Raw genomic sequence first — 24,334 nt, forward strand, 5'->3', positions numbered from 1 at the left:
CCATACTGCAAATTAATAGATAAGGTTGCATGTGAGTACGTGGATGCGCGCAGCAGACAAAAGTGCAGACAGGCAGTAGGATTGGGTCCTTGTGTAGTATTCCTGTCTCTTTTCTATTCTGTTATTACTAAGTTTAGGAGCTCTCTTTGAATTAATAAAGGGGGAGAATATTGTTGAATTTCTTTATTTTTGCAAGTTTCACAATATTCAGTGTTGTTTTCGTGTGTGGGTTTTTTTATTTAACACCCGGCTTCTGGATGCTGGTGAGAACCTCACCTTCCACTAAAAAAAAAAATAAAAAAAAATAAAAATTAGAAATGTTCTAGCCCTATACTATTCTGTGCTTCCAGAATAAAGTTGTGAGATACTTTCCAGATGTATGCCCGTGGCTCAGACCAAAAGCCAATTGATTTGTTGTCTAAAGATTTTCATATTTTTTTACCATTCACAGTATTTGAATGTTTAGTTTGAAATCCCCAAACTGTCAAAATATCTCCATTAGAGATATTTTGCAGGTATTATAAAATCTCATGTCCATGTTTTGAACTTTAAACGGAGGTTGCAAACTAGGCTTTATTATATCTGCAAAAATAGAACTAGTTTGTTTTAAAGTTAAAACCACTTTAAGGGCAAATTAACATTTGAATCTCCAGATTTTGCAAGGCATGTATATCAGCCTTGGTATAGAAAAGCACTTAAAATATGCTTATTATGTTTCCTAAAATAGGCATATTTTCCAAAGGTCTGATTAGCCTATTGATTATTCATCCCCCAAATGTGGCATGAATATTCAAGATGCATGAATATTTTCAGTAAGGGTGTGTTTTGGTAGGATTTCTTCAGGACAAACGCAAGAACTGTGCGTGTCCTAAAGCAAGTAATTAATTGTAAATACAGATGGAGCCTTTGGAGCTCTCAAAGTCTGCCGGTTCACATCTGCCTATATTTTTTAAATGAATATATATTTCTACCCAGAAGATACCAATATCATCACCACCGCAGTCTCTGTGACTGTGCACAGAACTCTTTCCAGAAAAAAATAAAAATAAAATAAAATTAGTTATGTTGGTCCTTGTAGATCATCGATGCTGCAGGCTTTCCCACCGTGAAATTCTCCTCACAGGGATGAGCTGCAGGCCACGCGCACTCTGCGGTACATAGTGTTGTCCAGGAATAACAAGGCTGATGCCCAGACACAGACAGCTTATTTTTTTTTTAGAATTTAAATCTTAACTACTCCAGTGGGTGCAGAGCTAATGAAATGGTGGCATCCAAGAGCTGAGGTTGTGCCGATGTACAAATGGGGCCCTCCTGTGTTTTTGGAGCATTGTAAAGTAATTCGAGGCGTGCCTACCCACAGACACCACTGCTCCTTTCCTCCATGGGTGGATGTTCATGTTCGAGAATAAAGATGCCATTTGTGTAACCCCGAAATATAACCCACTTTTATTCCAGATTAAAAATGTCTGTGCTAATTGGAAAGAACCCGAGCTAACTGGCAAGAACAGAGGTAGCGAAAGCTTTAGCAGAGGCAGTGCAGAGTGGCCGTGGATACTTCATCCCCTCCGGCCCCTGTCCAACAGGCCGTTGAGGTACAGGTCAATTTTTCTGACTAAACCAAAGCTGAACCTCTCAGAAACAAACCCTAGGTATCCACAGAGGGGGCTTGAGCAGCTTTCAGTGCTTTCAGTGCTTCTGTTTTACGTGCTACAGAGCAGGCCCAAGTTTGTGTGTAGCAGACAAGGCCCAAGAGAGTTATGGTGGAGCTATTATGAGGGGAAGCGATTTTTTCTTAGACTGATTAAAATTCTTTGGGCTTTCTGTTTGTTTGTTTTTAAACACCTATTTAGCTTTTAATTAACATTTAAGAGAAAGGAAGCTGGTTAAATATTCAATACCTCCTCCCTTTCAATTAAGGTATAACAGTACACAACACATGATGAGGCCTCTGGGAAGTATGGAAAAACTGAGAAGAGCAGTTTCCTGATTATCATTTTGAGGGGGACTGGAAAGGTGAAACTCATCTGATTATTGTCATTATCACCATTAACAATAATAATGTCAAGGCCTTGTTTGAACATCAGAAAGCAGTTTAAAAATGCAGTTGATTCTTTAAAAATGATGTGCTGGGTTTTGCCTTTAAATACCTTCATTTTTCCCATCCTCTTCTTTACTTATTTGGGAGGCAAGGGCTGTAGATTTTCTAATAAGCCTTTTCAGGAGCTTAGTAGGGAGGCTATAGATACTGGAGAAGATTTTCATCGTACTACACACCCCTATTTTTATTTTAATGTAAAAAGTTCTTTAAGTCCCAGAGAGTCGCAGCCTCAAACCATACGGCCCTGAAACCTCAACCAAGTGTCTGAGAAAGAGCTGTCTCTGTGGCTGCCATGCTCTGTGCTAGGATCTCATCTCTTCCCCCTTCTCTTCCCACTCTTGAAGAATTCTGATACCTTCTGTCTGTGAGTGTTCTCCCTCAAAATTGCACATAAAACATTCAGAAAAGAATGGCTAAGATTGAATTGTTTGGAGAAAATATACTAATATTTATAATTTAATAAATACCCTTCCTAAACTCCTTCATTTTTTCTTCCGTACCCTCATTCTATATTTATCTGACACAATATTTCTTTTATTATCAATCCTATTTAAAACTGGATTATGTTAACTAAACTAATAAAAAGGCCATTTTGCATTATGGGAACGCTTCAAACCGCTGCCCCAAAAGTGATATTTTTTTCTTTTTTTTCAAGCTTGTTTTTCTTTTAATGTGGTGTGACAGCTTACCTGTGGAAAACTACTTTGTTTATATGTTTATACCAAATATAATACAAAAATGATATTTGTATAATTGTGTTACGTAAACAGATTTTTTAAATGGACTTGCTGGCATCGGGAATCAGTTGTGTAAATGTGTATGCCTCAATTACTTTTTTTTTTATTTTAAATAAGGACATAAGAAGAGAGAGCAGATGTTGAAATGCATAGCTATTGGATATGTTTCATATATTATGACTTCAAGGTTTACTGGGTATAAGAATACATCGATTTTTAAAAACAGAACTAAATGCTTTGTGAAAAGATTTCTGACTGCATATGAAACAAGACCTTCCAATTCAACTTTCAGATTTGCGTATTGTCACAACCTACTACCAAATGCATTGTGACAGTATGAGTTTTTTAAGTAGCTGCTGTCTCACCTGTTATACAGTGACTCCTTCAGGGCTATAGCTTTTTATTTTTCCCCCAAACCAAGAAATTCGCTCCATGACTCTTTCTTCCAAATATGTAAATAAATAAGTAGCTTTACATGTGTGTCTTTCCTGTGGTTATTCAACAGTATTTAATGAAGTGCATTTACTGTCTGGACAAAAGTGAGAATTAATCCAATTAGTTCAATAATTGACTACTTACCAAATATTTTCTTAATTATTGAGAGTTCTTTTATATTTCAACTGTAAGTAATAGAAAACCTTCCAGTTATTTCATTAAGAGTGGTATTTTGTCTTTTAAAAATTGTTTTCCAAGCTTTTTTTCCCAAAACCCTGCTCATAGAAATTAGAAGAAAAATTTGCACTTTCAGAGGATAATTAAAATAAAACCTTCTATCAGAAGATTTGTATTTAAGTCAAACTGTCATCCAGGTGAATATAACACCTTGTGAAGGCATTTTTTTTCTTGGTAGTGGCTTGTTTTTTTTTTTTCTTGGTTTTTATTTGTAATTGAAAAGGCTGAAAGAAGCAATATATAGAGAGAGAAATAGTGCAACTCTGTTATTTAGATTTTTTTTTACTACTGTATCACTAAGAGCGATGTAAGCAATCAAAGACAGAAGTCTCTGAATTTGTTGACCTCGTAGGTGTATCCTTTAGATGCAAATCCAGCTGGTGTCAATTTTTTTTTCAGCTTGTTTTTAATTATTTACAGTTATAATAAGTCCTTGGCATAGAGCTGTAGAAGGTTATAAAGTTAAAGAGACAATGAAGGCAAAGAGGCTTGTGCAAAAGGATTTTGGAACAGGATCCTACCCAGCTAGAAAGAATAGATTTCCTGTTGTGAAGAGAGGAGATGAGATTGTAGGCAAAGCTCTGCCCCTTTCTCAGCTCACTTCTAGTCAATCTCTGAGTATCTTCACGAAGCGTTGGAGTGAAAGCATGGATCAGTTTAGCAGAATACGTGGAAGAGGAGCTCTCCTTGGTATCGCAAGACCTCAAGTTTCGTCTGCAGCAAGCAGTGGTAGGGTAGACACTTTACTGAACTAGAAACAAATGCAAGTCCTGCAGTCACTTCTGCAAGGCACACAAAGATGAGCTGTGTTCACAAAATGTGTCTAAGCAGTAAAATTTGACAGAGAGTGTTTTTGGAGCCAAGAGTGCAGAGTATTTGAGCAGAGTGCAGTAGCACGCCTGAGACCCTGAGAGGAGCCAGAACCTCAGAGGTCTCAGGCAGGGCTTGTCCTGTTTGTGAATGACACTTGGATGCTGTAAAGGAACCTGATTCATATTCTTTCTTTGGTTTTATTTTTTTTCCTTTTTTGCTTCATATTCTCTGGAGCAGTTGCATAGTAAAGACAATACTGATGGAAAACGGTATCAGTAAATCAATAACTTTTTTTTCTTTCTTTTATTAAGGTGAACACACACAAGAAACCAACCCACCTCATTCACTGAAGAAGGATGTAGAAAACATGGGGAAAGGTAAAATAAATAAGGGCCTCTTACGTTATAAAACTGCTCTTTGTTTTAATAGAATATGAGGATAATAGGGGGCATTTTTGTTCTGCACCATATTTTAAGCTTGTCAAGTAACATATGAATAATATATGGACCTTTGGGTGGATATAATTGAGATTAATGCATATATATCAATCAATACATGACACTGTAATATAATACTTTAAAATAATATATTACATTGATTTATATTCATGGCTTTCTGCACAAAATCTATTGTAGGTCTATGCAACACTTTTTTTTTTATAACTGCTAAAATATTTTGTCTTATAGTAATGAATTGCTCTATGAATGTTCACTCAAGAATTATTTATACAGATTAGTAAAAGCACTTTTCTCTTTGTTAGAGGAACTCCAGAAGGTTTTGTTTGAACAAATTGACTTACGGAGGAGACTAGAACAGGAATTCCAAGTGTTGAAAGGAAATGCGTCATTCCCTGTCTTCAGTAAGACACTTATCTGTGGTTTTGGTGTTATTCGTGGGTTGTTGGTTGTTGTTGGGCTGTTAAAAGTGGGAGAAGTATGTTCTCAGTTGTGTTGCCAGGATTTTTGGCTTAGTTCTGCTGAGGTCGATGGCACGTCTGCTGTGGCTTTTCAGGCTACCAAAGCAGGTCTCTTATAGAGAAAATGTGAAGCTGGATGTCTGTCTTGGTGTATTTTTGACTGGATTTAATAACACTGAAAACAGCATGTCCTCAGGGGTAGAAAATTGGGAGTATCTCTGCCTCCAGTGAGCTTTGATCCCAGATCTAATAGAAATATTTTAAAGCCTGTTGGAAGGGGGTCTTCCAGCACATAGAGAAACCTGCGGGGGACTTCTTGGGGCACAGGGATGTCAGCCTGCTTAACCAGCTTCTTGTAGGCATTTGAAGACAGGGTAATTTATGGACATCTTTTTTTTGGTCCTAGCTGATGCTAGAGAATTGATTTGGAGTTTAAGGAGTGTGTTTAAGGAGTGGAAATAACATTTGGGATTTTTCCTCTAGAGATGTGTTGTTTGAGAGGGCTCTTTGTCCTTGTTTTCCTTTGAGAAATGGATGAAGCACTGTATGATTCACAGCAAACCAGGATAGATATTTAAAGCCTTCCCAGACTAATTGTCAGCTTGTTCTGCCTTTTGCTAACTTCTCTTAACTCCTACATGATTGAAATATCTCAGCAGCACTTGGGCAGAATACCCTTATGATGGTTTACCACAGTTTCTTGAAGAGTTCAGAAACTCTCCATTCTTTTAGATCTCCAAGTTTCTTCATAAAAACTCTAGGGACAAAAAACAACATGACCAGTACACTGAGATAAACAATACAACAAAAATCACTGCTGCAAGCAAAGGAACGTTGCACCTCTCTGACTCAGAAGAAAAAGTGGGAACACAGATGGTGTTTTCATGTTATTTAAAGAACAAGTTTCCCCACTTTCTGTAGCATCAGATAGGGTAAGTTCAGGGAAGTAAGAAAGTGCAAGGCAGGTCTCTGGAAATGATTCCATCTTTAGCCCAAATATTGAAAACTTCATAAATAAAGAAGAGCCTGAGGTGGTATAGATATTAATGAAAGGAGATAACCTCATCCTTCAGTATAAATTCAGTCATTACTTGGGTTTGGGAGTGAGGTAATTTTCACATAATTTGTGTAGATCAAAATATTTGATGTGTGGTATTGGTGAAATGGCATCTTGGAGTTTTGCCATTCAGGTCACTCATTTATCCTTTTGTTCTTCTACAGTAAAATTAATGCTCTGTCATTGCCATGTAAATAAACACTGCAATTAAACCACATGAAATACAATTCAAATAAAAGAAAAGAACACATACGGCCAACCAAGGAAGTGGCGACTGTGTATGCCGGCTTGAAAAATATGTGGTTTCAACGTACCACAAAGTAGTGGTCAATTTTCTTCAGGATTAAAATAGAAAACAGATAATGTGCTATAAACAATATATGTAAGTGACCGTAAAACCTATTTACAGATTTAGATTTACCAAAAAAAACCCCTTCCCCATGTAATAAAACAAGAAAATAGGTCTTTGTAAAGCAAGTAAGTGTAAAATCCAAGATATGCCCTCTTAGAGAAGTATGTGTTACACTGAAAGAGATGAGGTCTGCTCCAGGCTCTTGCTGCTAGACGGGGCTGCTGCTTCAGGTTGGGTGTTAGGAGCTCTTAGTTTTGCCAGGTTTTCCTGGCAAAGTTACTAACGGCCTGTGGTGGTGGTGGATAGGAAGGAGCTAGGGAGAGAAATATTAGGAAAACCAGTGAAAGGAACGTGGAGGTAAAATTAAAATTGTATTGCTCGTGGCTTGGAAATGCCTGAAGCTATAGGAGGGCAAAAAGCTGGAGGGTAACAGGCTTTATATCCCAGTCCAGGTCACTGCAGCATCAGGCAGGGGGCTGAGAGGCCATGGGGACTGAACCTCTGTCTAGTCCCGAAGCTGCTGGGGACAGAAACACACTGCCAGCGTAATTCTCACTCTCGGGTGCTGGTGGTTCTCACTGTACTTTGTGCTTGTAAAGGAGAGGCGTTTGGCTTTTAAGTCTTCTCAATCGCTTTTATAAAAGATAAAATTCATCCTTGTTTCAGCAGGGAGTCAACATGTGAGATGTGGAAAATGGTGCTATATGTCTCTAGAAAATGTTCTTGTCAGGTTACCTGGAGTTAACTCAAAAGTCATCTTTCTTTGGGTCTCACATTTGGAACTGAGCATTTTGGGAGCAGTCAACATGAATAGCATCAAACCACCACCCACAGCACCACTATACAGTCTCATGTGTAAACAGCTTTTGGTTTCCATGCTCTTGTCATGGAAATCCCTATTAAATGAGAACTGATCCTATTTCCAACTCATTCAGCAGTAGAATGCTGCTCGCTTCTCTGTGGCTTGACCTGCTTCAGGTATGGCTGTGATCATTTATAAAGCAGCAGACCTTGCCTTCTGCTGCTTGCACCTTAATTTTTTATATTACTAATGCGCTTGAAAGCTGCAGGTAAGGTTTCTCTTTGCCTAGAAAGTCTCTCAACACAAAGCAAAAGGACCTCTTGAAGAATTTGCTGACCTGATAGGAATATATGCACCTGCATATATTGCAGCATGTTCTCCCAGAGCCCTGCGCTGGTCGTACCCTTGGCGTTGGCTGGCTCGCATTTTGTCCAGCTGCATTTAACAACACGGCGGTAAAACAGCAGAGACGTAGGCTGGATAGTTAAAGTATTTAAGTTTGTGTTAAGAAAACTCTTTAAATATTCATATCTTTTCTCCTGGGTATTGCCAGGCTTTGTCTGTAAGCAGTTAGTCTCAGTTAATGCTGCCGGAAAAAATGTTCTCCTTACCATTAACCCCATTTCCACAGTGAGTCTGGGCGTTTGCCACACAGGGCTGAGCAGGATTTCCGAGCCACTTGTTCTGGGAGGTGAGGAAGCTGCGAGGGGGCAGTCAGGGAGGAAGGTGTTGAGGAGATGAGGCTGATTTCTCTGCAAAGCCTGCTCCTGCCAAAGTGAAGCTGGAAAAGGATCCACATAGCAGGTAGCACAGCGCTGTCAGCATTCGGTGACAGAACAGGGGACTGCCACCTCTTTGTACTGCATGGCTATTTGGTAAGCAAGGGAAGAATTGCAAATCTGTTTTTATTTGTGCTAGCTTCCTTTACTTGTCAAGTTGGAACAGAGGAATCAGGGTGAAAAAATCTGCGGAATTTTGTTTGAATTCCGAAGAAATTCATTAAGATAATGTCACCATGTCCTTTTGAATGTGGCCATGCTGGACTCCTGATGGTTTCAGCCTGACAAATCGTCTCATTCTTTCTTTGTTTCACTGACATTTTCTTGTCATCCTAAAGTGCCTCCTTGCCTTTTAAACAACAGCTTTCGGTTTTCATTCAGAGAAGGCAAAATTTTTTCATGAAAGATGACAGAGCTCTTCCCCGTTGTGCTTTCTTCCAGCCCTTTCCCGTGCCCACGCTTTGTGGGCACACATCCACTCTCCCCATGGGCAAGGTACATCCTGCCTCTCCACTGTGTTGTGCCACAGCTGCTCTCTGCCATCCTGATTGTGATTTTGGGGTTGAGCTTTTGTGGTGAGCCTGTGGGGCTGACCTGGGAGTGGGTGAGGTCCCAGCACGCGGAGCATTGATAGGAGCCGCATGCTCTCACCTGGCCTCAAACCTTTCTGAGCAATTTAGGTATTTCTGTGACTCCCATTACTGCACTATCCAAGTATCTCACAGTCATTTAATCTATTAATCCTTCCAACGTGCTTGGCAGATGAAGCAGTGCTATTATTCCTGATTTACTGGTGATGAAATGAGGCATGGCGAGACACAGGCACGGAGCCCACTAGAGCAGATATTGAACCCAGCCTTCCTGCGTCCTGGGTTTGTGTCCCAACAGCCAACGTGGCTGTTTAAGTCTTGTAATTGTTAATTGTAAATAAGCCATTCTAGCTGCCTTGGCCTTGCAATGCCCTTCGGCAAGCCCACTCTGGTTTGACAGCTCTGTGTGCTGAGGTGCCCCATGCTGTTTTCTGTTGGCATTCACCTCGCTGCTCCCATGGTCTGGGACAGAATTCTGTCTCCTGGATTAAAATGGTGTTGCTTGGAGTGGATTTTCTGTCCTATTACATTTAATAGTCCATCGCTGCACCCGCGTCTTTATCATTCTGAAACTCTCCAAACTCTTTCCTTTTTACATTTTTATTTTTCCCACCCTCTGACAGCAATGCTCTGAATCACAAGCCAGCAGCTAATATTCTATCTAAATGAAGTTTTGTCTGAAATGGTTACAGTGAAGGAAAATAAGGAAAGGAGGAGCTACCAGAGCTGAAGGCTGGCCTGTGCAGTAACCCAGCTGTCATGGAAGCTGTGATCTGTATTTCAAAAACTTTTTGCCATCTGAGTTCCACGTCGCTGTTTAAGGAACTTTAATTTTTTGAGTTGTGTTCAAAGCCGTCAGCACAATGTTATGAACTACAAATCAAACCCTGCATCCTTGAACGCCTTCTATTCTCACATATTGGACATCCCTATTGATGTCAACAGATTTATACCAAAGCAAAGCAGTTTTTGCTGTTCTCTCCAGTGTCTGCTGAAGTTTGACTAATGACTGCAGAGTCTGGCCCATTGAGAAAATCATTGTGGGAATGAATGTTAGCAGCAGAACCTTAGCATTTGCTAGCCGAGGAAGTAGCTGAATCATTTTTCCCAAGCTTTTCTGTTGTCTACAGTGTCTCTTACTAGATAAGAAGTTTTTGTTAGGCTTTTAGTTGGGTGAAGGGTTTTGTGGTACTTCACAGCTCCTCAGTAGTGGTTGCATTTGGTTTCATTTGATTTATATGAGTTCTACTGTGGTCTCTGTTCTAACTACTGCATCTACTGTTTTCTTCTCTTTATTATAGATAATTTTCAAGATCAGATGAAAAGGGAGCTGGCATACAGAGAGGAAATGGTACAGCAGCTACAAATTGTAAGTTTGTATTCTACTAAAAATGTTATGAACTATCACTTTGTGTTGGTTTTATTTAAGTACACTCCTCAAGCCTTTCCTTTGCAAGCCATGCAGATGCAGTGTTACTGAGCTCGTATTACCTTATGCTTAGCAGGATGTAAGCATGCAGTTCTCAACTGGTTTAGAGTCTAATTACCTGGAGATTTACTTTCATACAGTAACCAGATGGGTCTTCATGTTTCAACTAAATGGGATGTGTTGACTGAACACTGAGAGGTGCTCCTTCAGAGAGAAACACGAGGACTGAGTCAGTAAACCCTAAGCAGTTAAATACTTGCAATAGTTGCCAAGGGGTGCAGTTCAGCCCTGGCAAATAAACCTTAGGATGTGTCTTTTTCAAATTTCAGCCATTAGAGTAAGTGCTTAACTCAGTAGTAAAGGATCCAGTTGCCAAAACGCAGTTCAGTGTATGTACACATTGCTGTTTGCTCTATTGCTTGTTTATTTTAAAATCAAGTGGGATTTTGCATGTGTATGTGAGTGAGCTAGTGCAGCTCCGAATCCTTGCATACCAGTGTCCTGTTTTGAAAATTTGGAGTTCAGGAGCTAACTGAATCCAAAACAGGCAAAGAGTGGAGTATGTGATGTTGTTTCTTACTCGGATACTGCTTAGTGGAGCACAAATGCAGTATTACGAGCCAGCCATCCTAGTGAACGGGAGGCTGTCAGGCAGTGTTTGTTTTGTTAGTGCTTTTTCTGTGATCAGTCTGACATTCAACAGTTTTTGAGGCAGGCTTGCCAAAGATCTCCACTTGTCTGAATCAACCCTGTGCTCAAGCATCTAAATTTTCCTAGTGCTTGTCACAGACCCTGGGGCTGGGTGCGGGTCATCCAGCCTTCTTGTACTGTCATTTCCTACTTGATGGGTTACAACATAAAAATGAAGCTGAAGGCCAGGATTGTCAAGTGTGTGCACCTACGTTTAAAGGCATTTAGGAGTGGCCTTATTTTTAGAGCTGCTGAACATCTCAGCTCTCTGTTCCTGCTGACTTCAGAGATTTCAATGAGAGATGGAGGGTGTTGGAGGGTGTTGGTTATGGAGAAAATCGAGTCCAGAACATCTTTGGATTTGTTTTTGCTGCTGGTCTCCACTCCTTAACATATCCAGTTGTTCTGCATTCCCCCTGGTCTCTCAATGCCTAGCAGGGAGTTTGGCTCAATCTGTAAATTGCAGAAGATGGTCATTAGGATGCCATCCTGAAAAGCACTTCCCCTGATGCTTTGGACTTCAGGCAGGTGACTGTCCAGCTCCTGCTGTGAAGTACATTTAAGCACAAAGTTTGTGGGCTCACTTCAGCCTTTATCTCTCGTGTCAGCTGAACTTGAAGCTAACTAAGTCTCCCTCCCAAGGTGAGAATGAATGGATCTTCTCTGTCATTCATTTTGTGGCAGAATCGTGAAGTTGTTTCTGAAAGCAGATATCCCAGCCCTTCAGCGAGCCTGCAGTGGTGGTTTCTCAAATTAACAAGAAGTGGAGAAATCACAAGATTAAGCATAGTTCTTTTTCTTGGGCAGAAAAAGAAATATGATCTTGTAATTCACACCCTTTTCATTAGTGGTACCTGCTACAGAAAGACTAATAGTCATTTAATCATTAAACAGAGCTGCCTGAATGTACTTACAGAAACTAGTTTCCACATTTAATGTACTGTACCAGCCGTTCAGAACCTCTTCACTCACTGGCTGCCTGACTTCAGTATTGTTAATAGAAATGCTGCCAAAGCACCAGTAAATCCTTATGTTTGCATTTGGGTATCCCTCCTGATATTGGCAAGGCAGGTAATGCAACAGGGAGACCAATAAAAGGATGTTTGCATATGAAGAACTGAGAGACCGCAGCAAATAACTAGGGTGTTTGTTTAAGCTGGGTGCAGAAATTGTCAGCGATGTTTTGGTTAATAACTGAAATGGAGTCAGGACTTCTGATGCGATAATCCCTGCAGTTACTTTAAGTTTGTGTGCATGTATTCTGTATCTTTATATCTGGCTTCAGGATTAATGAGCTGAATGTGCTAATGATACAACGCCATTGGCCTTCTTGGTTTATGCCATGGACGAATTAAATCTTTTGGCAGGTTACCTAAAAAGCAGTTTCTTTTGACTTATTTTTTCTGTCATTTTTAACTCGGGTAGATTGTTTTGTATATACCTGGAACATTGCATCATTGTTGTCACAAAGCTTCCCACACTTAATTTTCTCATTAATACTGGAGTATAAAGAGAAAAGCAGAAGTTTTTAATGCATACTTAAATCATAGTTTTACTTACAGCTTCATAGGTGTATACCTGTATAGGATTAAACATAGAATTTACTGTTTTGAGTAGCTACAGAATTTGGCTTAATTGCTTTTTTTATTTTAAAGCTCATATGAATGACTCAGTTTTTTTTTTTTTTTTTTTTTTTTTTTTTTGGTGGTTTTTTTTTTTTGGCTCTTCTCACCGCTGAGGGAATATACAACTTAATTTAGTTCTTTCTTAACACTTACACATGATCATAAAGGCATCTCTTTGTTTAAAAGCACTCTTGTAAAAAGCATATACCAGATGCATGTTTTGCCAGAGCGAAGATTTCAGTGTCTCTAAACTGGAATTCTTCCAGCCTCCCCTTGCTGAGTAAGAGAATAGTCAGACTCACAGCAATAAACTGCCCGTGAGCGTTTGGTGTGTCAGAAAAGTTCTGGAATACAGCAAACGGAATCTATGCTTGATAAAACTTACCCAAATATGATTGCCTTTTAACACTGCACGCAAAATGTAGGAGTGACATCTGTTTGAGAAACATTACAACTTTGTGATGTGAACAAAAACTGAAGGACTGCTTGAGAGCAGCGTATTGTGCCCAGCCCATACTTAACATTGAACACATTTTTTTTTTCCTCATCACAGTTCTTGAATGACATTGTGAAACTGCAATGCAGAACGTGGTGACAAATTGCCGGGAGTGAACACGTGCAGGGAAGTTGGGCTGAGCTGGGCTGGCAGGTCTGGGAGGCGATGGCTCGGGCTCCAGGTGCCCTCTGCTGTTAGCCTGCAATCACTGCACACAGCAGCCGGGACCTGACACGGGTTTAACGTTCTTCAATAAAAGCCTCAGATAAAACAGTGTTTAATCAATGAGCTGTAATTTTAATGCTTTGTCCACTCCGGACCTTTAAAAATTATTTTATGTCTTCCTGAAAGTCAGGAAGAAGGCTCAGATCTTTGGGAAGACGGAGGGGTGGGATCTGTTCTGTTACATCCTCTGAAATGGGTATTGACTTCTTCGGACACAACCAGGCTCAGTAGGTGGCTGGAGCTGTGTGGCCACTAGCTGTTTCTGTTAAGAAAGGATTTGGTCAGAGAGCCTGGAGCAGCTACCAGGAAGCATTGCAAACAAGTGTGTGCCAAGCTTTCGGCCAAGTGCCAAGGAGCAATCAATCAGAGTATTTAACAAGAATATAGATCTTAAATCACTGAGAGCATTTTTCTTTTCTTCCTTCCTCAAAGCATTGTCTCCCAAAAAGGCTAAGTACAGTGCATGGACTCAGAGGTCATGTCCTGCTTCAGGCATGGGCTATCCACCTTCTGTTAATTAAGAATTAAGCTGTACTGAAAGGCCACTGAGAAGAAATCATTGTCCAGCGACTGGGGTAAAGTCTAACATGGCACACGTGGTGCAGCCTCATCAAAGCCCACCTGGCTTCATAGTTGTTGGTTTCTGTCCGTTACAACCAGAATTTATCTGTCAGGACAGCCCAACCACCCTGGCATAGTACTGATTTAGCTCCTGCTGGAGTCTCTGTGTCTGTTTGGTCTTGTCTTCTGGGCAACTGTGTTAGTGGATCAAATTTAAAAAGCATGAACTTCCTTCCTGCCTTCCTTACAGAAGAAACAGATCAGAAGCAGCATTTCTGGCATGCTTATTTTTATCCTTTGATGTTTTTATGAAACCCTCTAAAACAAAAGAGTAGATCACTAAACAACAAATTTAAACCTACTGCAAACAGGCTGACCTTTCTTCATTTCTTGTTAGAGTTCTTTTAAAAGTAGCTTGTAGATTCACAGGAAATGCTGTCCACAGGTGGAAACCAGAGCTGTGGCCTATCCATCAGGAAAGGCTAAAAAAAAAGGGTTTGTCATCCTGCCATTGTGACTCAGATAGCTAAGATCAGGTAGTGATCAATCACACTACGTTTATGTGAGGATAAAAGGCAGTAGCTTTTTGAGACATGTTGGAAATGTGAATTATTCTGACATTCTATTCAAGTGGAACATGTTGGTTTGGTTGGTTTTTGTATTCACTCCAGTGAATTGACCATCTCCCTACTGCCCTGACTTTGGGCTGGTAATAGTGCTCTGACCTCAAAGCTGGGTTCACCTAGAACTCTAATATTTAATGGCCTCCGACCCTCAGTGTTACTTTGAATGAACTCTGTTCTTCAGAGGCAGACAATAAAATAAATCAGGAACTATCTGCCTGCAAAAATTGATTTCTGTCTGCATCATCTTTCAGCCTGTTCTTTAAAGATTGACAAAGACTTCTTAAAAAAGAAAAAAAAAAAAAAAAAACTCCATGGGGTGGTATTCCTAGGTCTTCAGAGCTATGAGATCGTATCCCTTTGAGTCCTACTGCTATTAAGAAAAGCAACAGTAGATTTAGTTCCTATTTTTTGTTATACATGGAAAGTTGGTGCCTTGTACAACTACAACTAACGTACATCATCACGTGTATATGCAGAGATGTCAGGCACTGTATGCCTGACACTCCATATTTGAGAAGTGGAAATGGGAAATAGCAGTGCTTTACTGGGATTTCTGTTTTGGTCCTCTGCCTAAGATGGTCCAGCTAGGTCGACTGCCCTTGACAAGAATGTTAGAGGCAAACATCAGTACAGCGAGATGTCACTGGGATTTCTTGAGCTGTGTCTTCGCTGCAGTGTATGTCCACTAACACCCAGATAATAACAGAGAAAAGAATGTTTCTGGAACTCTGTGTTCACTCTGTGTTGATGACTCCAAGACAGTTTTCATTAGAAGAAAAAAAAAAAAAAAAAAAAAAAAGGAGCCATGTTTTATCTCATAGTTCAATGCTTGTGTGTATGTAGCCATATACCTGTGGCCAGTCTTGCAGATGTAAACTCCATTCTACTTCTGAGTTTACTCTTTTGTGCTTTAGCAGTTGGGATGACACTGCAGGTTTGCTTCTTTATATTCTGTTATATTCTTTTTTTTTTTTTTTTTTTTTTTTTTTTTGTGTGTGTATGTGTGGAATTGAATAGTTAGATAAGGATGGTATTTAGTTCCATATACGTAATTCCAGACAGAATTCAGTTCTCAGGTCTGGTGGCACTATTTGGGAAGATGTCCTTCTGATGCTGAATACAGATCACTGGCTGTGTAGAGAAAAGTGAGCCAACAAGTACTATTTCCCCCAGAATTTTTCTCCAGAATTTTATTTTCCACTGACAGCTTTTTGAAGACATGTGAACAAAACCTTTATCTTGACAATGAATACCTTGAACTAACAGGATGGAGCTGCACCTCTTCCTCCAGGAAATTTAAATGTTAAAGGAAATGAATGCTTGTGGAATTATTTTTTATGAGGAAAAAAAAAAGAAAAAAAAAAAGTAAAAACTTTCTTTACTTTACAAACTGCAAAAATTCTGATTAAAAAAAAAAAGGATCCATACATACCAAAGAGCCACAAGCCAGCCTCTGCTACTGCCTGCATGCAAAATGTAGTATTCATGTGCTTCAGTAAAAATACATAGGAGAGAGACTGCATTCTCCAGTCTTGGCTCTCGACTGCCATGCATGCTGTGCAGGCAGGTGTGCTGCTATGAGCATGCACAGGATAGGAGAGTCTCTGAACTCAGCCTGCACAGCTATAACTGCTTTCATGGGGCAGTAGTGAAGAGACCTCCCTCTAGGGCAAGCTGTTGGCACTTTGATTCCTCCTCCAGCTGTCAAAGGCTCAGTGCATGCTTTTTCTTCTGTGTAATACCTCACATCTTTCCATCCCAAAGCACCACATGTGCAGAAGCTGTAGTTTTCCACTGGCAGTTCAGCTGCACATCTGTCTCCTTTCCTGCATAAATACATTTCATGTTTGGAAGGGCTGTCTTGGCTGGACAGTGCTCCCACTGAAACGTCATGTGTGTACTCTCTGGGAATGCAAATTGTTTAACCAAATACTTGTAGGTACACGGTAGTGCTTTGGACTAACGGAGATTCCCCGTTTGAGCAATAAAAGTCAGGGTGATGTGTCATTGTGTACCCCACCTAGAAGGCAAAGTCTCCAAAATAGGATGGTGTAGAGCAGCAGCTCTGTGTGCACGTGTAGCAGGGATCAGGCGTGTGCTTTGTACTTGAATCCCCAATTCTATCTGCTTATACTGGGGAAGAGACTCAGAGCTTGCAAACTGTATCCTTACAGATGAAGGAAAAGCAGGTGTGGACCAGGAATGCACTGAATGTGCTCCAGCTCTTAGTGCATGGTCAGTGCTCAGGCTACAGGTAGCCTGAAGGAAAACCCTAAGGCAAATGCAGCATGGACACTGGGATTTTCTCCTGCACCCTACAGATCTGCTCCTATTGCACTTTACTTCTAATTTCCTTAGGCTTAATCATGAGAAATGTACTGCTTGATGCTTAAAACCCAACACACAACCATCTGCTTTTTTGGTGTTGTTGGCAGGGGTGTGTGGCCTTTGATAAGGGGCTGCACTTTGGATCTTCATGTCCATTTAAGTGCTGATCTTCATCAGAGCACTCACTTTGGATGCACTAGAGGGGACCATAATGTTATGAACAGCCCTAAATACTGTTCCACTGCAGCCCTGGAGTCATGAGACGTTCATCCAACACAAAAAGTAGCAGATGACATTGTAGGTGATTTAACTTGTGAGGAAAAGAGTCGTGGTGAATGGAGTCAGACCCAGTTGGAGGCCAGTCACTAGTGGCGTCCCCCAGGGCTCGGTGCTGGGGCCGGTCCTCTTTAATATCTTCATCGATGATCTGGATGAGGGCATCGAGTGCACCCTCAGTAAGTTCGCAGGTGACACCAAGTTAGGTGCGTGTGTCGATCTGCTTGAGGGTAGGAAAGCTCTGCAGGAGGATCTGGATAGGCTGCACCGATGGGCTGAGGTCAACTGCATGAAGTTCAACAAGGCCAAGTGCCGGGTCCTGCACCTGGGGCGCAATAACCCCAAGCAGAGCTACAGGCTGGGAGAGGAATGGCTGGAGAGCTGCCAGGCAGAGAAGGACCTGGGAGTGATGGTGGATAGTCGGCTGAATATGAGCCAGCAGTGTGCTCAGGTGGCCAAGAAGGCCAACGGCATCCTGGCCTGTATCAGGAACAGTGTGGCCAGCAGGGCTAGGGAGGTGATCGTCCCCCTGTACTCGGCTCTGGTGAGGCCGCACCTCGAGTACTGTGTTCAGTTTTGGGCCCCTTGCTACAAGAAGGACATGGAGGTGCTTGAGCGGGTGCAGAGAAGGGTGACAAAGCTGGTGAGGGGCCTGGAGAACAAGTCCTACGAGGAGCGGCTGAGGGAGCTGGGCTTGTTCAGCCTGGAGAAGAGGAGGCTCAGGGGCGACCTTATCGCTCTCTATGGGTACCTCAAGGGAGGCTGTAGCGAGGTGGGGGTTGGCCTGTTCTCCCACGTGCCTGGTGACAGGACGAGGGGGAATGGGTTTAAGTTGAGCCAGGGGAGTTTTAGGTTAGATGTTAGGAAGAACTTCTTCACTGAAAGGGTTGTGAGGCACTGGAACAGGCTGCCCAGGGAAGTGGTGGAGTCACCATCCCTGGAAGTCTTCAAAAGACGTTTAGATGTAGAGCTTAGGGATATGGTTTAGTGGGGACTGTTAGCGTTAGGTCAGAGGTTGGACTCGATGACCTTGAGGTCTCTTCCAACCTAGAAAATTCTGTGATTCTGTGATTCTGTGAAAGTAGTCGTTGTCCCTATTGAACACCCATGCCTCTCAGTTTCACTTATTACCAGGAGCATGGACAAACCAATACACATTGAAAAGATGCTGATGTGCCAAATATAGCAGAAAAGTGGATTAAGAACAGTACATTTCTGACAGAATGTACCCCGTTGTATTATCTAGGTCAGTACAGCTTGGGAGATGTCCTATATAATTGACGGCCATGCAGACTGATGTTGCCTATTTGCTGTTACGAGTGGGAGAGAGGAATAAAGCAGCTGGTAGAAACATCACAGGTCTCAGCTGAAAGGTGCTTACCCAGACAGTTTGTTTGTGGCTCCCTTTGCTGCCAGATTTGCACCGATCCTGTTATCTCAGAAGTAACGATGTAAATCATGCCAATAGGTGATCTGATGAAAACTTTCTTTGCACAACTCTCTCTGGTGCAGTTTGGAGAGGATTTTTCCACCCTTGGCAAACACTCTTTCCTGTCCCAGGACTCACTGGAGGGGAGAGCTCTTTTTTGGGAGGATCTAGCAGCAAGTTTCATGATAGTTTTCAGCTTCTGTGAAGGACAGGGTTGTAAGAGAGTCAGACAAAACACCTAGATCATGGGTTCCTTCAGGTCACCAGTGGTTTGGGCTTCTCATGTTGTGCATAGACATTTCCCTTTCCCCAGGACCACGTAATGGAAGTGGCATGCCCCCGTGAAAGGCTTCTGCTTTCGTTCAGTCTGACAACTCATCTTTACAGACACAGCTTCTTCCTGGTGCTGCGTCTTTCAGTCAGATTGACCTCCTTTCCTGAGAAGCAAAGGTCCTGAGCTGCAGATGTCCCTTTCTTTCCTCTCAGACCCAGCCTTCCCTTTTCCTTACCAAGGCAGGCATGGACAAGGCAGGCAGTTTACAGCAGTCCAGAGGCAGGCTGAGCACAACTCACACAAATGTCCTCACACACCGTGGGCACAATGCAGATAAAACCAGAAGAGGGGTGTACAAGAATCCACGTTAGGGAAATTGTGGATACAGATGCAAATTCACCTGGTACTGGTATGTTATTACCAGCACAGGGCAGGTTGCTTGAACTCAGCGCATGTGCCCATCTACTCCCTTTGCTGTTACTGCAGCCGTAAGCTTTGCTCCTGACTTGAGTTCAGCCCATTTATCAGCTCACAGTAACATATTTGACATTATTCCTGGCTATATTCCGGAGTGCTGGCAGCAGAAGCAGGTCACCTCGGTGTGCAGCAGCACCTGGGAGTGTGGGAACACAAATTTTATGATCCCAGCATGAATTCCTCCAGCAATTCTTCCAGAAGGTAGCACTGAAGAATAGTGAATTTGTAGACACTTGGATTCCCAGCTAATGGAGAAATCTCAGAGCAATTTAGTTTTGTTGCATTGTAAAGGCCCAGCATTGAAAAAGAGCTGCCCCTTACTGCATTCCCTGTAGCCTGTGAGCACATCATCCCACTTTGTTTCTAAATATAACCATGTTCCCTAATATGCCGATGTTCTCTGTTTTCCTTTAATTATTTGTTCCACTTCAGTGGCTTTCCTCAGATTGGTGCAAGTCAGAGATAGCTATTAAGAACTTTCTAATTATGGCGATATAAATATATGAAGACTCATACTCCCAACCTGCTGTATTTTGGCTGCTCAGAGATCAGTGTTTTTTGCCTTTTGTTACAGACAGCTGATTTTTATCATTTCACAGGTAGCAGGAATGGGCAGTCTTTCTATTTTTGTCAGCAAATGATGTGAACAAAACATCACAAGACATCTTTTATACTGGATTTTAAGATGTCTGTTGTTTTAATCGTGGCCATTTTTATTTCATTTCTGCTTCAGCATTCTTACAGTGTAAAGCAGTGGTTTTGGTTCTGTCTCATTTCAGATTCCCTATGCAGCAAGCTTGATCAGGAAAGAAAAGCTCGGTGCGCACCTCAGCAAAAGCTAAAGGTAAGTTTGTGAGAGAAGAGGTGTTATTCTGCCAGGCCTGACCATCATCTTGTTCTCTGCAGCCACTGCAAGAACCGAATCATTTTGTTGTGTAACGTTACTGGTTCTGACTTAACAACTCTGTTTATGGTCTAAAGCTGACCACAGACGTGTCACCCAAATTGCTAGGTTTCACTGGAGCAGGACATAGCAGTTAGAGTTGACCATTGGGTGAATCCAGCCTAGTAGCCTGAGCAAGTATTTCTACTGACACTGGGAAGGGGCCTCAAGGTAATGGACCTTTGGCAGAAGGAAGAAAACTACCCTGACATTCAGCATGCAGTAAAAGTTCACACACAGGCAAGTAGGGATGGGTTTTTCATGCCCATAACAACGCTTCTGAGGAGAAACTTGAGTTGAACCAATGCCAGGAAAGAGCAGTACAGTTTGGGAGCCTTGCAGATCTACAGTGTTCAGTCTCCTGCAGGTGCATTGCAGGATCTTCCTGCACCCAACACCATATTTTTTCAGGAGTGTTTTTCAGAAGCATTCTGTGAGAATAACCATTGTGTCCATCATCAGTGATGTGGGAGATTCCAGTTCCTGGTGCTAAAGCCTTTAAATTACATTCTCTATTTTTTATGGTAAAACAGAGAGATTGAGGCTTGGAGACAGAGAGGCAAAAAGTCAGTAGCTCTGCTACTGTGTTATGCCATGGAATTTGTCTTGTGGATTCAGCAAAAATACCCTTGATGTGGAGTAGGTAGATTAGAAAAATATAGAGCAATTCATGTACAGAGACCTCAATAATGCACAAAGAAAAGGAATTAAGGAGAAAGTCTGGGGCATCTGAATAAGGCTTTGATTGTATCTGTGACGGAAGTTTGCCTGAGCTATGGAAGAAGCAGATATTTACAAATAAAAAACATCAGGAGTAATCACAGAGTAACCAGATAACCACTATCTGTGGCCTTGAGCTCTGCCTGCTGAGATAAGGAGATTAATCTAAGCATCAAGTTGGTCTGTTTTGCCCTCGTCTGCATGCTTTCTTACTGACTGCCAGCATTTTCCAGTTGAGCCTACATTAATCTGAGCACCAATTTAAAATAAATTCAGTAATATTAATATCCTGAATAAAACAGTATGCCATGCTGAATGAGAAGCAGGGGATCCTGCCCTAAGCGTGTTGTCCAAAGCACTGATCTACAATAAAAGCCAGCCTGAGGATGGCAGCATCAGATGAACGGCACCGTTTGTTCTCAGCATCAGGTTTTCATCAGCTGACAATCCCTGCAAGGGAGGTGCTGGCATCACAGCTACAAGCGTTCCCTGCTTGTTTGCTGAGAGTGAAGGATGGATGCATTCCTCATGCTGTTTTTGTTTCCAGTGACACACCATCCCTGCAGACAACAGGGATTTCTCTGAGTAGGCCCCAGTGCTTTTGAAAGATTAGCTGTTACTTAACTGCTAAGCTAAATCAGTCAAGCAGAGAATCACAACTATATTGTTCTGAAGCAATTTCAGATTCTCAATGTGCCAAGCAGGAAAGAGTTGCCTCCAGAAGGAACGTGCATGCACATACATACCACACGGTGCACAGAGGGAGCGAAGACCCCATGCAGTACAGAGCAGTTAATGCCCCATGTTTTCCCACAATCTTGTGTTGCTCTTGTTGGACTTGCCTTTCTCCAGAATGTCTGGTTGTGTTTGGTCATACTGCAGTCAATTATACTTTGTGTTTCGTCTTTAATGAAGCATTTCCATGAGACTCTGTAAATATTAACTAGCAAAGTCTCAGAGGAAGCTTCAGGAGCAGGTGACTTTTGTGTATCCCTTTTGTGGGGATTGCAAATAAATGTTGTAATTCTGAAAGTAAAGATATCTCAAATTTGGGCTTAGAGTTGGTAACCTTTTCTCTTTGTTTTTGTTTTGTTTATTTATTCTTATTTATTCTTTTGCAGCTGTTACCTTGTAAGTTATAACCCACCACTCAGAAATCTGACTTGCATAAAGACTGAGACAATGGAAGGGCTTGGAAATTTAAAGAACAAACAAAAAAATCAGGTTCCTCTGAACCCAAGGACAAGTGACCTCAAAGCATCATGGACAACCATGTAAAATAGAATGTAGCAGCCATTTATTAGTAAAAACAAAACAACAAAAAAAAAAAAAATCAAAAATTGCCTGTCCTGGATCTTTTTTGGTGGTACCAAAGTTTAAGTCTTTGTGTTTTTAGAAGGACTACTGAACTTGATAGAGAAAATGCTTTTGATGAATAGTACAGATAAGCTGTGAAGGGAACTGATGATCCTTTCAACGCCACAAACACTTGACAACATCTGCCAGTTCATCTTTTGCTTTGGGATAGTGATCGTTTTATGGAAAGAAACATGCGTCGTATCAGATGGGCCAGAACCACATTTGGATGGATGGATAGATAAAAAAGCGTTAGCCATACACAGTGCTTTTTAAAAGCAGACTGGAAACTCTCACACCCCTCTCCTTTGACCCCTTCTTCCTCTGGTACTTTGCCTGCTGTATGAATTAAGATTGTACTCCTCTGGAAATATTTTACAATTTAATATTGAGTGTAATTAAGAATATAATCACTGTTATCGAAAAAGGTATTTAACTCTGTTGTAGTTTCTTTATCATTCATGTGGATAAAAAGTCTATAGTTAAAAAAAAGAAAACTATGAGGTAATAGTTGAGCTTCCCTGTACTTCAATGCTATGCTTGTTCTACTGAAAAAAAAAAAAAATGAATGGATAAATGTATCCCCAAGAATATCTTTTTAGAAGCATCTTAATTCACAGACATGTTAATGTGTTGATGTATTTTATGGAAGAAATACTATGCCTCTGGTTATTAGAAAAAGTGTAAAAGTAGATTTGGTGTGATTTCAGGAAGTGCCTTGTGGATTTCATTTAACTCTGCTTCTACAGAAATAAAGGGGATAGGCGTGAGCCAAAATCAGACACCTTTTCAAAAACCACAGCTGTAGTCTTCTGTTATTTCCTGATCGCGCGCAGCGTCTTGATTGCCAGGGCTTCCCCCATGGTGTTGTCTTTGTTCAGATGGTCTCAGTCCTGAGCACTGGGCCTTGCCAATGCTTCCTTGCCAGAGCCACCAGTATTTGAAAGCGGTTTCAGCCACCCTTGGCATTTGGGTAAGTCACCAAGTTGCTCTCTCAACATTCCCCTCATTCCCAGCAAATCCCTGGGAGGTCAGATGAGCTGGTTTTACAGATCCTTGGTGCAGCCCAACAGAGCTGGAACACAGGAGGAGTGTGCTGCCTGTTGCCCTTTACACGCACTGCCCTGAACAGTTTGCTCCTGTCCTAGGTGAGCTGACAAGTCTCAAATACAGAACTCACTGAACTGGCTGCTCGGTACCTTCTGTAGCATGGAAAAAGCAATGGAAGTGCCAGAAGAGCAGGACCAGGTCAGACCAAAAGTTCACGTGTGCCATGTGTGTTCCCTGTTCCCAGTAGTGGATGAAACCAAATAACTTTGTAAAAGCAGGCAAGCAGGTAGACATATGTTCCCAGAATATTGTTTTAGCATCTAATGATTTACAGCTCATGGGTTTTCAGATCTGGACACAATGTTGTTTTTTTTAATAGCCCCCAATGGATTTTTTTTTCTTTCATTTAGTTGCCCAGTGACTTTTTAAACCTAGGTACACTTTGGCAGCAACAACACCCTGTAGCTGTAAGTGCCACAGCTTAAATACCTGTTGTGTGAAGGAAAAACAGCTCCCGGTGTTCAGGGATGCCACCTGTGAGACCCATTTTATGCCCCTTGCCTCTTGTACTGGGTGAGACCAGTTGGCAGTTGACTGCTGTCAATCCTGCCCACCATCTCCATGCCAAAATGGTTTCATAGGCACCCTCTGAGCCTCTTTGTCTTGCTTTCAGGTTGAGGCGTTGCAGTGATGCTGCCAAGAGAAGCAGTCCCATAGCTTTCCTGTACCTTCCCCTGATCAGCTATATCCTTTGTGAGATGGGGAAATAGCTGTGTAGAGTATTCAGGATACAGGATACTATATAGATCACAGCATAGACTGGCATGATGATATTTTCTGATGCTTTCTGTGAAGAATGAACCCTTCTCAAAGTCGTGGTAAAATGTCTTACCGCTACAGATCAAAAATTTTGCCCAGACATAAAGCAGTCATGCTGCTCAATAAGAAATTACTGCTCTAATGGCTTCAGAGTGCCAGAGCTCCTGGATGTGGTCAGGCAAGCACTGTAACCC

General features: G+C 41.5%; 1 protein-coding gene across 1 annotated transcript in view; it reads left to right on the top strand.

Annotated features, from left to right (window-relative positions):
- The window catches only part of SKOR2 (SKI family transcriptional corepressor 2), a 29,716-nt gene extending 6,649 nt beyond the window's left edge, over positions 1-23,067 (top strand). The window contains exons 5-9 of the mRNA XM_032206400.1: positions 4,632-4,697; positions 5,081-5,179; positions 10,118-10,185; positions 20,032-20,096; positions 22,037-23,067. Of these exons, the coding sequence (XP_032062291.1) occupies positions 4,632-4,697; positions 5,081-5,179; positions 10,118-10,185; positions 20,032-20,094 (296 nt within the window). The 3' untranslated portion in view covers positions 20,095-20,096; positions 22,037-23,067. The remainder of the gene's footprint in view (positions 1-4,631; positions 4,698-5,080; positions 5,180-10,117; positions 10,186-20,031; positions 20,097-22,036) is intronic.
- Positions 23,068-24,334: the final 1,267 nt, after the last annotated feature.

Source organism: Aythya fuligula, chromosome Z, assembly GCF_009819795.1.
Source record: "Aythya fuligula isolate bAytFul2 chromosome Z, bAytFul2.pri, whole genome shotgun sequence".
In the NCBI taxonomy this organism is placed as follows: Eukaryota; Metazoa; Chordata; class Aves; order Anseriformes; family Anatidae; genus Aythya; species Aythya fuligula.